General features: G+C 39.1%; 1 protein-coding gene across 3 annotated transcripts in view; it reads left to right on the plus strand.

Moving 5' to 3' along the window:
- LOC138013342 (uncharacterized) overlaps positions 1–17,500 on the plus strand; it is a 172,537-nt gene that overhangs the window by 9,377 nt on the left and 145,660 nt on the right. The window contains exons 2-3 of one of the 3 annotated variants that reach the window (XM_068860390.1): positions 304–558; positions 16,498–16,534. In XM_068860390.1, the coding sequence (XP_068716491.1) occupies positions 16,518–16,534 (17 nt within the window). In that variant the 5' untranslated portion in view covers positions 304–558; positions 16,498–16,517. Of the gene's footprint in view, positions 1–303; positions 559–16,383; positions 16,419–16,497; positions 16,535–17,500 lie in introns of those variants that run through there. The other 2 variants (XM_068860388.1, XM_068860389.1) reach the window with 2 other exon arrangements.

Below are 17,500 nucleotides of genomic sequence, written 5' to 3' on the forward strand. Positions count from 1 at the left end.
AGGTGAAAATTGCTGAGAGGCGCTCTTAAGAACGCCCAATTCTAAAAGGATTAATTATGTACGAAGCTTTGTCGACTGGCTTTGTCGACTGGCTTTTTTGTAAATGGAAAACGCCCATGGTCACAAAAATGAGAAAGAAGAAAAGGAGGACTCTTTCAGACGGAGCGTTTCCCCGTTTTCTAACGCTATCGTTAGCAGAATTCCAAATGCTCTTTCATTTTATATGTAGTAAGCATCAATAAACTTGGATGTCAGCATGGATTAACTGAGACATGCTATAACAGCATTTTATATTGTTTTTAGCTTCCTCGTTCCAGTGCTGAAACGAGGCTTGAGCAAAGGAACAAGGCCGGCTTTGAACCGAACCAGTCAAGGAGCCAATAGGAATTTCTGAACCTAATCTCGAAATATGATTGGCAATTTTATTTGTGTATGACAGCACACTATGATGAAAAGGATGGAATCATTCCGTTCCGTTAACTCACGAACCGACACCAGAGCTGAAAAGCCAAAGAAGGCAGCTGCACTTTAGGCGATTTGGTTTATCTGCCCTGCAAGGTATTTGACAGTAAGATCTTTCTCAAATTATACGTATTCCACATTGAACGTTTTTTCCCAAGATTCCGAATCTGAACATTCTGCAATGAATTAACCACTGGGTTTAACTATCAAGGATTTTTCTTTTCTTCCCCGGATAAACCCTTATGCCGATAAACCAAACTTACAAGTAGACATTTTTATCACAAATCGTGGACAACCCCAATAAGATTTCATTTTTTCTTTCTAGTAATGTCATTCTGGGCACCCGCTATCTCTAGGTTTAGTAGTCACGCACAAGAAAAAATTATGAGGGGATCCTATAATATTTTTTTCGTATTGCCTTTTCTCTTATCTTCCGGGTCAAATCGTTTCACCGATTTCAGCAGTTTTACTTTCCTAAAATGTCTTTCTGAGATTATTTTCCCTTTATTAATTTACCGGCACTTGTCAACGAAAGCTCAAAAACGTGAATAAACTCCACTTTAAGATTATTACGTTAAGTCCAATTCAGTCTTCTTCAAAAAGTGATCTTTTTGGAACGTTTACTGGTTTACCTAACACTGAAGCTTCGCAAACTCATTATATTTGTCTCGTTTTTTCCGAATGTCAAAACTGATATGTTTAAGAAACACCCCTTTATGTGAAATGGAACTGGAAATCTTTGTCTTACTCTCCTAGAAATGCCGCTCCCTTCTTTCTTTGTGGCCGATATGATATTTAGGGTCCAACGAATTTACCTTAAGTAATCGATTATCTAACTGTCGATTATCTCAAAGGAAATGTTTTTAAGAACCGGCCTGTAAGAATTTCCGTTGAAGGCGAAGCATACACAGATTTCTAGTTTTCTGTGTTACCTAAGATTGCAACCAGAATTACCGGGGGAAAAATGCCGTGAAATACGTTTTCCGAAAGAAAACAAGTAACGTGAGTGAAATGACGGAACTAAATGTAACGAGTACAAGTGCGGACTGTTAATCAGATAATTTTATAAGAGATCTTTTGATGACGGTGTGGGGAAAATCACTCTAGGTTAAAAAAAATTGCCACGAACTTCCAATTCCCGGGGGGAAAAAAGATGGCAAACCCAATTTTTCCTTCTAATCCTGGCCAAAAAAAAATTGGCTGGCCTTGACTCCGGAGGCAAGACACCGCGCCCTCTGAAGTTTGGTAGAGTTTGACAAAAATGTGTAAGCATGTGCGGTTGACCATCTTTTTTGCAAAGCACTTGAATAAAAACTTCGCTATCCCTGCCTGGAAGATACTGAGAGCTGTCTTTAATTCGTGATTGTAGTTTGGTTGAAGAACCCCTTTTAAAAACAGTTATTAATTTTGAAATCGGAGAAGAAAACAACGTAAGATAATCGTTTTAGCGTTCGTTTCTCCTGAAACGGAAGTTTTATCATTGTTTTGGGTTTAGGTTGGGTGCCCCCTGCGGTCTTTCTGAAATGAATTAGCGAGAAAACAATTGTGAGAATTTTTTTAACTTTACATTTTAAATGAGTCATGTCCCACGATGTAGTCAACTGCGATAGAATCACAACGTTTCGGTTGCCTCTTCGCGATTTGCTCTTAAAATCAAAGAAGGGTTGCACATATTTTCGGACAAACCAACACTTAACGCACAGGTCAAACATGTTAATTTTAAACTTTTGGTTTAATTTTGAATTTCTATTGTCAACGTTTCAGTTTCATTCTGCCTACTGCTTGTCTTCATCAGACGACGATATCTGATGATTGTAAAGCACGAAGATTTAACAGCTGTGATTAGTGCATTTCGATCGTCACTGTTCCAGTCGGATGGTTAATTAACTCTTTTCACACACTGTCATTCGAACCTTTGATCATCACCATAGTTTCTACTGAACTACCTGCCACAAACACGCAAAAAAATCTGCTAATGATATGACAATCGGATAAAAGTGCCAAAGCTCCAGATTAAAATGGTCCATCTCGATTGGTTTTTAATGTAGCGAATAAATTACAAATGAGTGCAAACTATTTTGATTCATTGTTACCCTGGAGGAACAAACGGACAACAATATACTTACAGTTTGTATATACTTAGCCTCCATGATAAGCCAATTGTTTGACGCTCGTAAAATTTAAAGGAAGCCAGATAATTTGTAATTATAAGACGGTTAGCTTTGACTGCACGGAAAGACACCCTGAGTGTTTTGCAAAGGTTACAGTGAATGACATGATTTGATTGACCAAAGAAAACACTTGTCGATGCATCTGCGAATTATCTTGCAAAGAAAGAGAACCTGAAAGTGACATTTTTATAGGTCTCTATTAGACGTTTTTGCAGATACGGCGGCCATTTTGATTTCTATTGTTTCAAATAGCTATTATGGGATGCCCAGGGGGCAAATACATATTAATTTGCCCCCTGAGCATCCCATAATGTCTTCCGAAAAAATAGAAATCAAAATGGCTGCCGTATCTGCAAAAAGGTCTAGTCCCTTAGGATTGCGGCACCTGGAAACGGACAAGCAACTAATACATATTTTTAAATATTTAAGAATTGGTTCATGCTTAGCGTGCGTATATCGAGTTTTAATATTCAACACGTTGTGACAATGTCCAAATATGGTCATAGCGCGTTCAAATTTTCGTCGTGCGCACTCAACATATATCCTGCGATATATAATTTTGTGTGTCGCAGATACAAGTGGTAGTTTTTCCAGCTTTTTATTCCAATAAACGTAGAAAATTGTGCTTTGTCATCAATGTGTTGAATAATAAAACAATTATCCTGGTCAATCTTGCCGAACATCACCTGATTTTAGCCAACTCGACCTATGGACTCGTCGGCTAAGTATCAGGCGATATTCCGCGCGATTTCGCGGGATAATAGTTAAATACACGTAATTTTGTGTATCGCGGTGAAAAATGTTAGTTTTTCTAAGGTTTTGTTTCTTCAATAAAGGTAGAAAATTGTGCTTTGTCAACAATGTGTTGAATAACAAAACAATTATCCTGCTCAATCACGCAAAAAAAAATCCAAACTTCGCGTGACTAAGTTATAACTTTCAGCAACCGTGGGGTAACTTCTTAACCGTAAACGCCACTCGACGACTGTTTGACAGCAAAATGGTATCACATTCGGCTAAAAGTGCCAAACCTCCACATTAAAATGGTCCATCTCGATTGGTGTTTAATGTAGCGAATAAATTACAAATGAGTGGGTGGATTCTCTTCTTAAGTTTCTAAAGCAAACTATTGTGATTTATTGTTACCCTGGAACAATATACTTACAGTTTTTATATACATTGCCTCATAAGCCAATAGACCCTTCCACGGTTTTTGGCACCATCTTAGTTGGGGGGCAAACACAGCTAAATTTACAGTAAATGTATGGAATTTTGGCCGACTCTGAACAGCTGTAGTGCCGCTAAAAAGAGACGGATTTCCATGGTGATAGTGTCTTTCAAAAGACATTTATACTGAGATTATTTCCATGAAATATAAAGAACAGATTCAAGCTACAACGACCATAAACGAATTTTTAAGATTCCATACAAACCCTTCTAAAACCATCACGGCAAATTGCCGCGAAATTAGAAGCAATATGAAAATATTTATTATTGGAATTTACGGACATCATACCTTCCTTAATGACCTTATTTTCTGTTGAATGAATGATATCAATAAAAGTATTTAAAATAGTGGCAAAAGATGGAAATCTGTCTCATTTTAGGGGCGCTTCAACACGTTGTGACAATAGGGCCGTTTATACAAGAGAAAATAAGCCGCGGCTTACTCTGGCCGCGGACTACATAAGGCGCGAACACCCCGTATAAATGGTCAAAATCTACGTTCACGGCTTTCTCAAGCCGCGGCTTATCCTGGCCTGGGAGTTTATACTCGTATAAATAGTTCCTTTCGCGTATTATGAACGCCGCGGCCGCGGCCAGAGTAAGCCGCGGCGTATTTTCTCTCGTATAAACGGCCCTAATGTCCAAATATATATGGTCATTGCGCGTTCAAATTTTCGTCGTGCGCACTCAACATATATCCTGCGATATATAATTTTGTGTGTCGCAGATAAAAATGGTAGTTTTTCCAGCTTTTTATTCCAATAAACGTAGAAAATTGTGCTTTGTCATCAATGTGTTGAATAATAAAACAATTATCCTGGTCAATCTTGCGGAACATCACCTGATTTTAGCCAACTCGACCTATGGACTCGTCGGCTAAGTATCAGGCGATATTCCGCGCGATTTCGCGGGATAATAGTTAAATATGCGTATTTTGTGTGCCGGGGTGAAAAATGTTAGTTTTTCCAGGTTTTTTCTCGAATAAGCTTAGAAAATTGTTCTTTGTCAACAATTTGTTGAATATCGCCTGAGGCGATATTCTGCGAGATTTCGCAGGTTAATAAATGAGTTGCCAGTAATCGGATCCCTGTTCATACGCAGAGGGTTCTGGGATCGCCAGGGGGCAAACATTGCAAGTCGCTGTAAGAAACTTATTTCGACGTCCAAAAAACGATTTTGGAGAGAGCTCAACGCTTTTTTCGAAACAGATTTATCAGAAATCGATTTGGGTAATGTTGATACGTGGCAAGTGTAAGTGTTTGTTTGAATAACCGTGAAATATGAGATAAAATTTACTCGGATTAATGTTGGTCGCGTGAGGTTTATTGTGAAATTGACATCTTGTCATGGTCTGGAAATATTACAAAATTAGGTACAAATCTGGAGAATTAACACAATAAAGTATTTTTAGCTGTATTTACGTGTGTCTAGGCTATTTTCATATTCGTTACGTCTTGCGTAAATGAATTATGGCTGCTGGAAAATTTACTTCCTCTCCCTCCTCAAAGGAGAGAATCGTTGTCAGAGGAGATGGAAATTGTGTTTACAGAGCTATTGCTCTTTGGAGGGATGAAATGAGGGATGAGAAACACGAGGAAATCCATAGATTAAGTTCTTGTTTGATTGAGAAAAATCCACTGCACGGTTTTCGAGCCGCTACTATTTTCTACAAACTCTGTGAGAGTCCAATCACTTTAAAGAATAACGATGATTCTGCTCAAGCCGCAAAGCATTTTAATCTCCTTTTGTTTCGAGGCAGCTGGTTTAATGCTCCTCTTTCATAGAATAAAGCAGGCTCTGTTCCGATAGATTTAGATAACAACTGGAATTCATATCTGATATGCCCCAGCTGTTACATGTAAACAAACAACCTTTTCTTCTGTCAAACTACCATCTACCTGTAGAACTACATGTATTAAAGTCACTGGATCTAAGCAAACTTGTCAAGCTCCACTATGACTTCGACCAATACAAAAGCGTCATCTTCATTTACTAGCTCTCTGTAGATCTGATCTTTGGAACACTGAGGTCTTTGAGGTTTTAGTACTCTCACAATCATACCCTCTTATATGCAAAGTTGGTGTAGGGCATTCAGAGATTCTGTAACCTCGTACAAAATTATTTCAACAGACATTTGTACTCATGGAAACCTTGCATTGGTCACGATTAATAGCTCTAGCCCACGACAAAACATCATTGTTATTCCTGGGCGAGTAAAATCTTAGTTCCAACGCGAGGAAGAATATTTTGTTTCTTTGGGACAATGATCACCAGTAGGCATATTTCCAAGATTATTTGAGTTTAGAAATAGGCCAAACCCAGCGCATACACACGTAAAAACAACTGAAAAGCCTTTACTGAGTTATTTCCTCCACATTTATTCCTCATTTTGTAGTATTTTGAGACCATTTCACAATAATTCTTCTTACCCAAGCAAGGAAGGTTTTCAGAATATTTTATCTCATATTTGACGGTTATTCAAACAAAAATTTACACTTGCCGCGTATCAACATTGTCGAAATCGGTTTCTGATAAAACTGTGCCGAAAAAAGCTTTGATCTCTCTCCAAAATCGTTTTTTTGGACGTCGAATAAGTTTCTGCCATACATTTTTCTCACGGCGACTTGCAATCTTTGCCCCCTGGCGATCCCAGAATCCTCTGCGTATAAAGCACGGATCCGATTACTGGATTACTGGGGAGGTTGCTAAGCACGAAAGAAGCGTAAGAGTCGCACGAGGCGATAGCCGAGTATGACCATAGCTTCTTCTCGCACCCATAATTCGATTTATGCACAGCTTTAAAAGCATGAACCAATTCTGTTTATAACATAGCGACAACAACTTGAACAAAAGTAATTTAAGAAACAACCATAACAACAAGAATTTCTACCTTTGAAAGTTGCCACGGGCCAATTTGCAGCCTTTTTCGTTCTTTTTGATTGGCTTTCAAATACAATTCTGTGCATTATTGGTGTTGAACGTGCCTGTTGTGCTTCGTTTTCGTTGCCCCCAGCTCTATAGCTGGTTGGCTTCCCTGCTTGCTGAAAATTCAATGCCGGGAAAAAAAAAATTTGGGTGGTCCTCCCTGGGTTCTTCCACTTACTTCTTTCACTGTCAACTACAAGGGAACTCGCAAAACTCGACAAAAACTTAGGATCTAAAATGAAGCTGTACACGTACACCATAGTCGCTTAATAGGATTTGGATTGGACTAGCACGCTATGCTATAATTTGTGTAATTGAATTGAGTTATTATTATTATTTTTATTATTATTATTATTATTATTATTATTATTATTTATTTTTTTTTTTAATCATCATCTGGCTATATCACAGCGTTTGCCACGGGAGTATCCCCTATCAGCAGCTAGTAACACACCCTCGTAGCGTTCTAGGGTTTTTCGGAGAATTCCCGCACACCCCAACAGTACAGATCTCGGTAATGCCTGGATGGTTAGACCAACGTGCAGGTTTTCAAGCTACTTCTGCAGGTTGTTGGTGAAAGTACGTACAGCGCCAATCACAATGGGGTGATTCTTACCTTACAATTATGATGATGATAATGATGGTTATCATTATTATTATTTACTCAATATAATTACACAGATTTAAAAAAAACGAAGAAAGCCCCCCGCAATTAGACCAGTTTATACAAGACATTGAAGCTCCTAATAGAAATAACTGTCTGGTACAAACAAACAAACAAACACAGTAACAATGTACGACTCATACGTTTCCTTTTCCGTCTTCTAAGCTGTTGTTGCTGTCCATTTGAGAATCCTTCATTAAAGAAGTGGTTAATCCTGAATACAACTTGTACGTCTCTTGCCGTTGATTGCAAAATTAAACCTTAGAATTCAACTTAGCTTTCACCGAGAATCGTGGCATTCCACTGACTAGAAGTCGATAGATTCAGCGTGCCAACAAGCTATTACACGCTAAAATTTAGAAATTGTTTCATCGACCTGCAATCCCCCTCTCATGAAACTCACCTGTTGTTACCTATCCTCCGCTTGCCAGGTGGCACATAGGGCCTCCACAGAAGCTTTCCATGTCTGTCTGTATACTGCAATGCCCCGCACCTCGTCCCACGAACCCCATCCTCCTTCTTTCATCTCCCTCTCTACGGTCCTTCTCCACGTTGTCTTTGGTCTCCCCCTCTTTCTTTTTCCCTCCGGTATCCAATTTAACGCCGACCTTGTATTAACGCCTTAGAATGTGGCCAATGAATTTCCATCTTCTTCTTCTTACTTCCTAACTCGCTGGTGACATCTCCGCCCTGGCTAGTAACTCTTTGGTGGTGATGTGATCTTGCCAACGTATGCTGTGAATCTTCCGATGGCATATGTTTTGAAACACGTTGAGAACGTGTTCATCGCTCTTAGTCATTTTCCAGGTCTCACATCCATACATCAAGACAGGCAAGACAAGGGGCTTGTACAGTTTCATATTCGTTCTCTTTGAGTTGCTCTTGGAGTTCCAGATCTTAATTAGCCTGATATATGTCCCTCTTGCCTTTGAAAGTCTGTTCTGTAAGTCCTCCATCCCACCTCCTTCTTTATTGACTTTGGCGCCAAGATAGGTAAACTCCTCTACTTCTTTGATGTTTTTACCCACTATGCTGATAGGTGCTTGAATCTTCGCATTGATTCGTATGACGTTGGTCTTGTCAAGGTTTATTTTTAGGCCGACATGAAACTCAAGAGATCTAATTATGACAAGGTTTAGAACTTCGAAAGGACATCATCAAATTAATGTTAAATTTTCATTGCCAACTTAAGAACTATATGGGGGTACGTTGGAAAGTGATGGAAATCGATTAAGAGTAGAAAATACCTTGCAATTAATCTTGATATGTTTATCTTAAAAATACGGAACTAGCCAGTGACTTCAAGTCTCCTCCTCCACTAACTACGAATTATTTAAGTGTTATCTGTCTCATCAGAAAATTTGCATGTGCGACAAGAGTACCATTTCTTTCACTTATAGTCCTGTGTTGAGCCAAAAGAATTGTAGAATTAGTGTGACATTGCCTCTTTGAGTTATAATAAACCTTGAGAGTTTATCTTTTTGTAAGACTTGGAACAGAGCTTGTAAAACACTCAAAATATTTGAGACTGAGATATTGAGAATGACGCCATTTTCCGCTGAGCCGTTATTCTGAAGTGTTCCCGGTTCTGCATGTCTTTTTACGATTTCTATGATCTGATTCACCTGTTTGTATGTTTTTGAGCCGGAATCTTTATCGAGGCGGTGTCTTTTTGAAGCCAAACTTCTCTTTCCAAATGTAGTTTTTCTCATTTTACTTGCTGGATTTTGTGAGGCCTCCCTCGGCGTATAAGAAAGGCCCCCAATTTTTCAAAAGCCGTATAACTTTATCCTGTAGATAAGTCACTATCCGATAGTTTCAATCCGTGCAAAGATTTCAGTGCTTGCTCAGGTAACTGCGAACAAGCATGCACATACATACATTCCATCCTAGGAGACCCAGGGGCAGATCGCAGAGGCAAGGGCAAGTCTAAAAGAGCCGAAGAAAATGGCGACGAAGAAGAGCCCCTGGGATCACGTTCTTACCAGACCAGTTCCAAACAGTCGTGGTAATTCGGAATTCTGATTGGTGCCAGAAATTCTTTGTGTTTTTCTGCCCAATCAGAGGTCAGCAGGCCGTGAAGTCGTTTAGTGGCTTCTTACAAGGAAAACACTTGATCGCCATACTCGCCTGGTTCGTTTGGCAAGGTTTTGCTCGAGGAGAAAAGTCTCAATCACAGCGCAAAATATACAGGAAATCGTTCGGACTATCGGCGGAGATATACGCTGGACCTTTCGGAGGTATCGTTACAGTAGCGTATTCCCAAGTTTGCGAGATTTGTTTAAAGATGTCCTCCCCGATTCACCTAACATAGCAGTGATTAATTTTGATCTGAAAATTATTTTTATTCTGCCCCCTTTTCCTGGTCGAGGTATTACTAGATTTCTTGCATCAATTGCTGTGGCTGAAACGTTGCTAATCTCGACCAATTCTTGATCGCACGGGCCACACTCCTATGTCGAGCACACAGTCATCTAAGAAAGTACACTTCATTAAAGACTTTTTTCTTTTGCACAAGTTTCCGGCATTCTTGGTCCAACTCCAAGCAAGAGCGGTTGATCAGTGCCTTCTGGATGTTGCCAAATTAACAGCTGATGTGTTCTTAGCCTTGGCAAGGGCAATACACAGGCTGTGCAAATGTGCTGGCAATTCGTTTGAAATAGGTTTACTTTGATAATGGACAATAATTTGAATGATAGCACATAATATTCTGACTTTAGTACCGCTGCAAATATAATTTAATCTTAATTACTCACTCACTCGCTGTAACATCCAAACTGGCGTAAACCGGCCAGACTTAGTATTTTACTCTGTCCAACGCCAGACGATTTTACTCGTCAATGGGGAACTCCCGGGAGTCAATGGGTTAACCTTGATATTTCTCTTACAGCGTCCCAAAAATGTGAGAACTTTTAAAAAGTCACATTCTTTCAATATTTTTTTATGAATTTACCAGATTTATTGGACACATCAGAAAAAGTAGCACAATATTTGAGTTCAGGGAAACAAATTAGAACTGCAAAAAATGAACCATTATGAACTGATTTTTGATGTACTAATTCACATTTCCCACAGAAAGAAGGAAACAGCATACTCCTTCTATAGTACAAGTATGTACCTGGACACAGTTGAACAACAATAATAATACCGGTAATTGTTATTGTTGTTGTTTAACTGTATCCAGCTGCATGGGTTTTGAAATAAGCATAAACATTATACTCAGGCAAAATGCAAAATCTCACTGAAGCACTAATGTAGATAGACAAATATTTGAAGAGATAAAAGAGCACTCTGCAGAATGACAGAAATGTGGTCACAGATAAAAAGATAAATAATATTATTTTCTTAGTTTAAGGAAGCTCCAAAGGATTTTCTACTCTTAATAGTTGTGTGTCCAATGGAAAAAGATTACTCCAATTCTTACAGAAGTATTACAGCTTCATACCTGTGTAATACTATTATGAGGCAATGTTTTAAAGGGTGTTTGCTGGGTCCCAACTGTTGCTATGGTAATGGTACGGTGATGCTCAAAGACCCTCTAAAACTTGGCTTTTGAAAAGTATCTCGAAAAAACTAATTCGGTGAGCAGTATTCTTTTTTTTTTAGATTTCGAAACCATATCATAATTCTCTGACCCAGTACGTGATGTGAGAAAAAACTATAAACTGAAGTAGAATTTGAAAATTTTATATTAATGAAAAAGCTGAAAAATGAAAAAAAAAATCCGCTAGATAATTTTTGGAAAATTCACTATAAGAATGCAAAATAACGCTTCCCACTTGTTTCCAAACAAATCAGGGAAGGACATTGGACGAATTTTTTAGATAAACCTGACCAAATCTAACAAACTCTATTTCTGGTTGTATTAATCTTGACTCATTATCCTCTGGAGTGGCTCAGGTGGCATGTATGGCATTAAGCCGGAGCGCTCGGTTGAACACCTGTTATGAGTCTCCTTAAAGGATAAGGATATGGTATATTTTGCAATAAGTTAACTAAGTAATTTTAAGGATATGCCATTACAACAATAGCAAATTTTATTTCCTAGTATACTGTCATACACTGTGTGCACACCTTGCCGGATGTCCCTTTGCTTGATTTTGGAAAGCAGTGGCAACTTGATTTTGTTGTTTGGGTGCTTTCCTCATGGTGATTTTTTAACTCACCAGGACAAGACATCGCCGAGGATGGTGAGATTGGCTTAAGTTGTCTCAAACCGGTTTCAACACTTGAAAGAAACTTTCACTTAACAGCAATGTTATGGCACCATATCAAACACCAACTATTGCTGAAAAAAATTTGGTTATTTTTGTATCGTAAAACGTTACCGTGGCAACAGGAAAGTCCTGCAAAACTACCCCATAATTTGGCTTTAGCTGCTCATATGTCAAAAAACGAACTACTAGGTGACCCCCATTTTTTATTTCTGAAATGTAATCAACATGCCAGAATGAAACTTTCCGCAAAGTTTAAAAAAAATTCTGTGCAGCAGATTCAGAGCCACCTTAAATAATTGAAAATTTAAGATAGCTCTGAATCCACTCCACAGATTTTTTTTAAACTTTACGGATAGTTTCATCTTGGTCTGCTGATCACTTTTGTGCAATTTATACTGGGGTCACCGAGTTCGTAGTTCAGATATGAGCGACTAAAGCTAAAATTCACGGTGTTTTGCAGGGTTTCTTGTTAGTATGGTAATTTGTTACGTCACAAAAATGACTGCATCTTGTTCGGTAATAATTCATGCTTCACATGGTACCATAACATTGCTGTTGCGTGATAAAGTGTTGTAGTGCCAATCCTTCTACTAAACAAGGTCTCTTAAAAGCGTTGAAACTGGTTCAGCCACCTTAACCGAAGGTTTCGCTTTCCCTTTTTGTGAACAAAAACGTAATAACACACTCGACAACAGTTTCTTTCGCGTGGCTCAACGTGAACAATACCGTGAAGAGAACACGAGCTCGATAGCGTTGAATTTGGCTTGCATTGAAATAAAGTCTTGCTGCGTGCTCGACATAGGCGTGTGGCCCGTGCGATCAATAATTTGTCGAGATTAGCAACGTTTCAGCCACAGCAATAGATGCAAGAAATCTAGAAATACCTCGACCAGGAAAAGGGGGCACAATAAAAATAATTTTCAGATCAAAATTAATCACTGCTATGCATTAGGTGAATCGGGGAGGACATCTTTAAGCAAATCTCGCACGCTTGGAAATACGCTACTGTAATGATATCTCCGAAAGGTGCAGCGTATTTCTCCGCCGACATTCCGAAAGATACCCTGTGCATTTTGTGCTGTGATTGAGACTTTAGACTCCTTGAGCAAAACCTTGCCAAACGAACCAGACGAGTATGGCGATCAAGTGATTTCCGTGTAAGAAGCCACGAAACGACTTCACGGCCTGGTAAGCTCTGATTGGGCAGAAAAACACAAAGAATTTCTGGCACCAATCAGAATTCCGAATTACCACGACTGTTTGGAACTGGTCTGGTAAGAACGTGTCCCTAGGAGCTCTTCTGGCCCTACTATGCTTTTCTTCGTCGTCAATTTTTTTCGCTCGTTTAGACTTCCCCTTGCCTCTGCGATCTGCCCCTAGGTCTCCGAGGATGACACACATTCGTACATACTTAATTAGCCATTTCCCATAGGGGCTTTTCAGGGCCAATGAAACACGACCAAGTCTTAACATTCAACAACAACTGTTAAGAATGCCAACTGGCCGGAGGCAACCTAGTTGGCTGTTTACAAGTGCAGCTGAGCCAGGGACTAACAGGAAAAAATTCAACGAGTGATCAGAACGTGTCTTGATCCCGGGATCCCCGGATCTCAAGGCAAGCGCCCTAATCACTGAAAAGCTAGGGCTAACGTATAACGTGAAGTACATACCATACTCTGGAAAGTGCATGACTTAACCACTGGATAAAGCTATTCGGCCTTTGAACAACTGGGGCCAGGTGGTTACCGGGGGAATGTTCGCCCCTAGTTCTAAAGTTGTACAAAATGTTCTAACAGAGGCACTTATAGTGAAATCTTTCAATTCTTTCATGTGCTTTTTTTATTTTCTCTCTCTTTGTGTGACTAAGTAGCAATACATCTTTCCTCTTAAAACTAGGTATAACTCTAGTGAGGAATTAACCACTGCGGCCAGTAAAATGGATATCACCTGATACTGAATCGAACTCCAAAGCAAAGCAACTCGGTCGCGTCTAAGTAAGCCTGAGTAACATTACTGGAGGCACGATTCAATGTTGACAACTCTCACGTGTCAAAGATCACGACAGTTGACTCGAAATGGAAAAACTCTGCAATGTTACGTAAATGATTTACGCTGCGTTCACACTTAGTGCTAGAGTACTAGTGCCTGGGCATACACAAAGCAGTGGTTTGTGCCTAAATTGCCAGGAAACAAATAAAAAACGCGTGCACACAGGGAATCAGTGCCCATTTCAGTTCCCGAGAACAAGGTCTCTACCTTGTACTCGGGCACAGGCACTGTACCCGAATTCTGGCGAGGGTATTTGAAAAAAATACGGTGCTTGGGCAGTGTATGAACACAGCCTTGGTAAACGAAGGTGCAACCTAACGCGAAGATAGGTCAAAAGTCACAGTTAAAAATGCTTTCCGCGACCTTTGGAGCGTCTTCTCACTACACTACACTCTGTACAGTGAAGGACCTTGTACGTGTCATGTTTAAAGGGGCTAGGTCACGCAATTTTAGGCAATTTCAGCACTGATCGAATGGCCATAGAATTAACTAAAATATCAAAATAACTGTTCAAAACTATAGAAACACTCTAACAAAACACAGGGAAGCCAAAAAGGGACATGGATGGGCAAAACTGGAGAGGATTTAAGTGGATTGAATTTGGGTAAATTTGAAAAACGTCGGCCCACCTTTTTTCAAATTTATATCAGTCTATATCAAAATGTCATTTACACAGCTGGAAAATCGTTCTCAGTTGTTATGTGGCCGTGATTTTGCAAATGAAAGACTCTTGCGCTGCCAATTTGACGTTTAGAGCTCATAATTAACAAAATTAAACAAAATTACCTAAAATAGCGTGACCTAGCCCCTTTAATAACCACAGTTCAGACATCCAATAAGTTTGCAATTGAAAGAGACTTTCCTCTCTCATATAAGACGCTATCACGAAAAGGCAAACTGTTTTGAGCATGATTTGTCATGCTTCTTTACTTGCTATTGCGTGACCTGCAACATAGGAACCCCGCGATTTTAGTAAAACTAAGTTCTTAATTTAATTAAACGAAAAACGTGCAAACGACAAAGTTAAGACAAAAGCAGGTGTAGATTAAGCCAGACACGATAATTTCTTAATTCTTTCAGCAACCAAAAACACACGGAACACGGTAACCTATAGCTAGCAGGTTGCATGTGCCCCGCTTTTTTTTTTTCATTTAAAAGATGGTGCGATTTTGCCTAATTAATTGGAAGTTTCTCTCTCGTGACAGCAGCAATCAGAGAACGCAAATTTTCTTGATTATATAATTTGCCACACATCCAAGTTTGCATTCTTCCTCTAAGTTATTGAAAAAGCATTTAACTCCGCTTCTGGTTATTGCTGATGCGGTTTACTTGTGCATCCTTCAGCTGGAATGATGCTTCGGGCCGATCAAATTCATGCACAGCTCCGCGTAGTTTCCAAGATCGCACACAAAATTTCAACGTATCCCCTGTTTTTCTCGCTGGCTTAGGCTATGCCGAATGTAAATGCTCTGACGTTCTTCTCCTTTGTTCTTAATTTTATTTATATGTTATCTTGCAATCACAAACATGAAGTTGTAGGTTCAGTCTTCCTTCCTCTTTTCGTCCCTTTCGTATCTGCAAGATTAAAGTAAAACGAAACGAATGGACAGGAGGCCTATTACGGAATTGCTTAAAGGTGAACAGCAGCGAAATTGCCTTTTACGCTTCATAAAAATAGCACACGATGCCCAGGTTAATTCACTACCGCAATGAGAAGGCCTCATATATTTATACCAACTAAACTGGTGAGTGGAAGGTTTGTTCGTACTCCTGATTTTAGCGATACGGTACACTATTTTTATTGCGCTCTTTTGCAATGATCAAATATCAACGACAAAGTTTTTTGTTTTTCAATGAACATGAGTGTATACTGCTGCTAAGTCGAGTTCTTCAGTTAAATCTCTGCAAAGTCTAGGATTGGTTATTGTCTATACATTGGTTGAAAAAAGACATTATACGAAACCTGGATAAAAAAAGGCAAGCGTTAGCGATCTGATACGATACGATGCGATGCAATGCAATACTTTTGAAAATTTACCTGAATTGTGTATGAGCAAATACTGAATTATATGACAACCTTTTAATTGACAAAGACATGGTAGACCAATGTGCTATCACACCGGTGTGCAATTATCAGAGTTTTATAGCAGCAAGAACTGCTACGACAGTGGCAACACATGCCAAAAATCAATAAACCAGTCTTAATCATCAAACTGCAGTTATTTTTGTTTCAAGATTAAAAGACATTTAGCATTCCGCACGTAGAAAGACAAACATAGCGAGGCGACAGATGCTCTCTAAAGGAAAGCAATAAACATTCATTGCTCTAGTCAAATTAAACTAGCATGGATTTAAAATATATTTTCTGGTTTTTGGGAACTGTCTTACTGCCATTAAGGTTCTCTCCAGCAACGTCATGTCGCTGGAAAGCTGTAGGTACTTTGTTGAAAGTTGAAGATCCATGGCTATAATTAATTCACCATGTTCTCAACCGCCCAATTGTTTAAAAAAACATTCCCTTTGTCCCAATCTCTCATCCTTACGCTAGTCTCCATTACTTAGAAAACAAGTTTATTAACCTACGAGCAACGATAGAGTAGGTTCACTGCGATGAGTTACACTGCAGTAGTTGTAAGACGACTTTTTGGAGAATCAATTGCTAGCGGAAACGAAAGCTCCAACGCACCAGCCATGACCGACAAGGTTCCTTTTTTTTAAAAATCGAATTTTCATGGTTACAACAACAGTAATATCTAACAATTTATAATCTTAATGTACACAGGTATCATCTGTCTTACGGACATGTCCGGAAGTGAAGGGTGAGTGCATGTTTGCTGTAAGGGAAACTTTGAATTAAATAAATGTATATTTAGAGCGCGGTTTATGGACGAAAGACACTTAATCTTGACACTACAAAAAGTAATTGTCTCTTATAGAGACCTGAAAATATTCAAGTGCCTTCAACGGGATTCGAACCCATGACCTCTGCGACGCCAGTGTATTCTTCGCTGAGATCATCGTAAACATCGGGTTCATTTTTTTATAGATAGCTCAATTTGCAATGTACTTTCAAAATTTAGTACTTTATATTCTCTGCTGACTAGTTGGAAAATGATAGCCTTACGCTAACGAGGCAAGAAATGTAAAGAAAGACTCCCCCATTAGACAGTCTGGTGTTTTTATTTCCTTTCTTTGCCCACATCAACGATTTAGTATAGAGACTGAAATGAATCTCACTTTCAGTGCAAGCCCCAAGAAAAGGTATACGAGAACGAGTTTTTACGCTCACGTATGCGCGTTTGGAGATTGCGTTTTCTTGGATTGCTTATGACCAGAACGAAAAACTCTCATTGTACTCGTTCGACTCGTTCGCTAATTGAAGATCAGACTGTAACTTTTTTCTGCGGTTTCAGCATGCTACGAGATCTTTGATATACAGTAACCAAGAAAGGCTATATATATATCGTATTAGATGTTTTGGTATGTAGTATCAATAAGTATTTTACGAGTTGTGCTGTATTTTGACAAGCCCGCTAGGGCGAGTCAAAATACAAACAACGAGTAGCTTCTTTACTATCCAACTTTTTCGCACTAAATTTTTAGCGAGTGAATTGTAAACAACTGGGAATACGAGAAAAGCGCAGGGCAACAGTCAGCACCTAAACTAGTCAAACCAGCTTTCTACGCTACAATATATTTAACCAAGAGTATAAATAACTAACTGCGCAATATCGTGCAATATATTTGTTCTCCTTCCGTACGCTTTTTGTACAATAACTAATACA

Source organism: Montipora foliosa, chromosome 8 (genome assembly GCF_036669935.1).
Source record: "Montipora foliosa isolate CH-2021 chromosome 8, ASM3666993v2, whole genome shotgun sequence".
NCBI lineage: Eukaryota > Metazoa > Cnidaria > Anthozoa > Scleractinia > Acroporidae > Montipora > Montipora foliosa.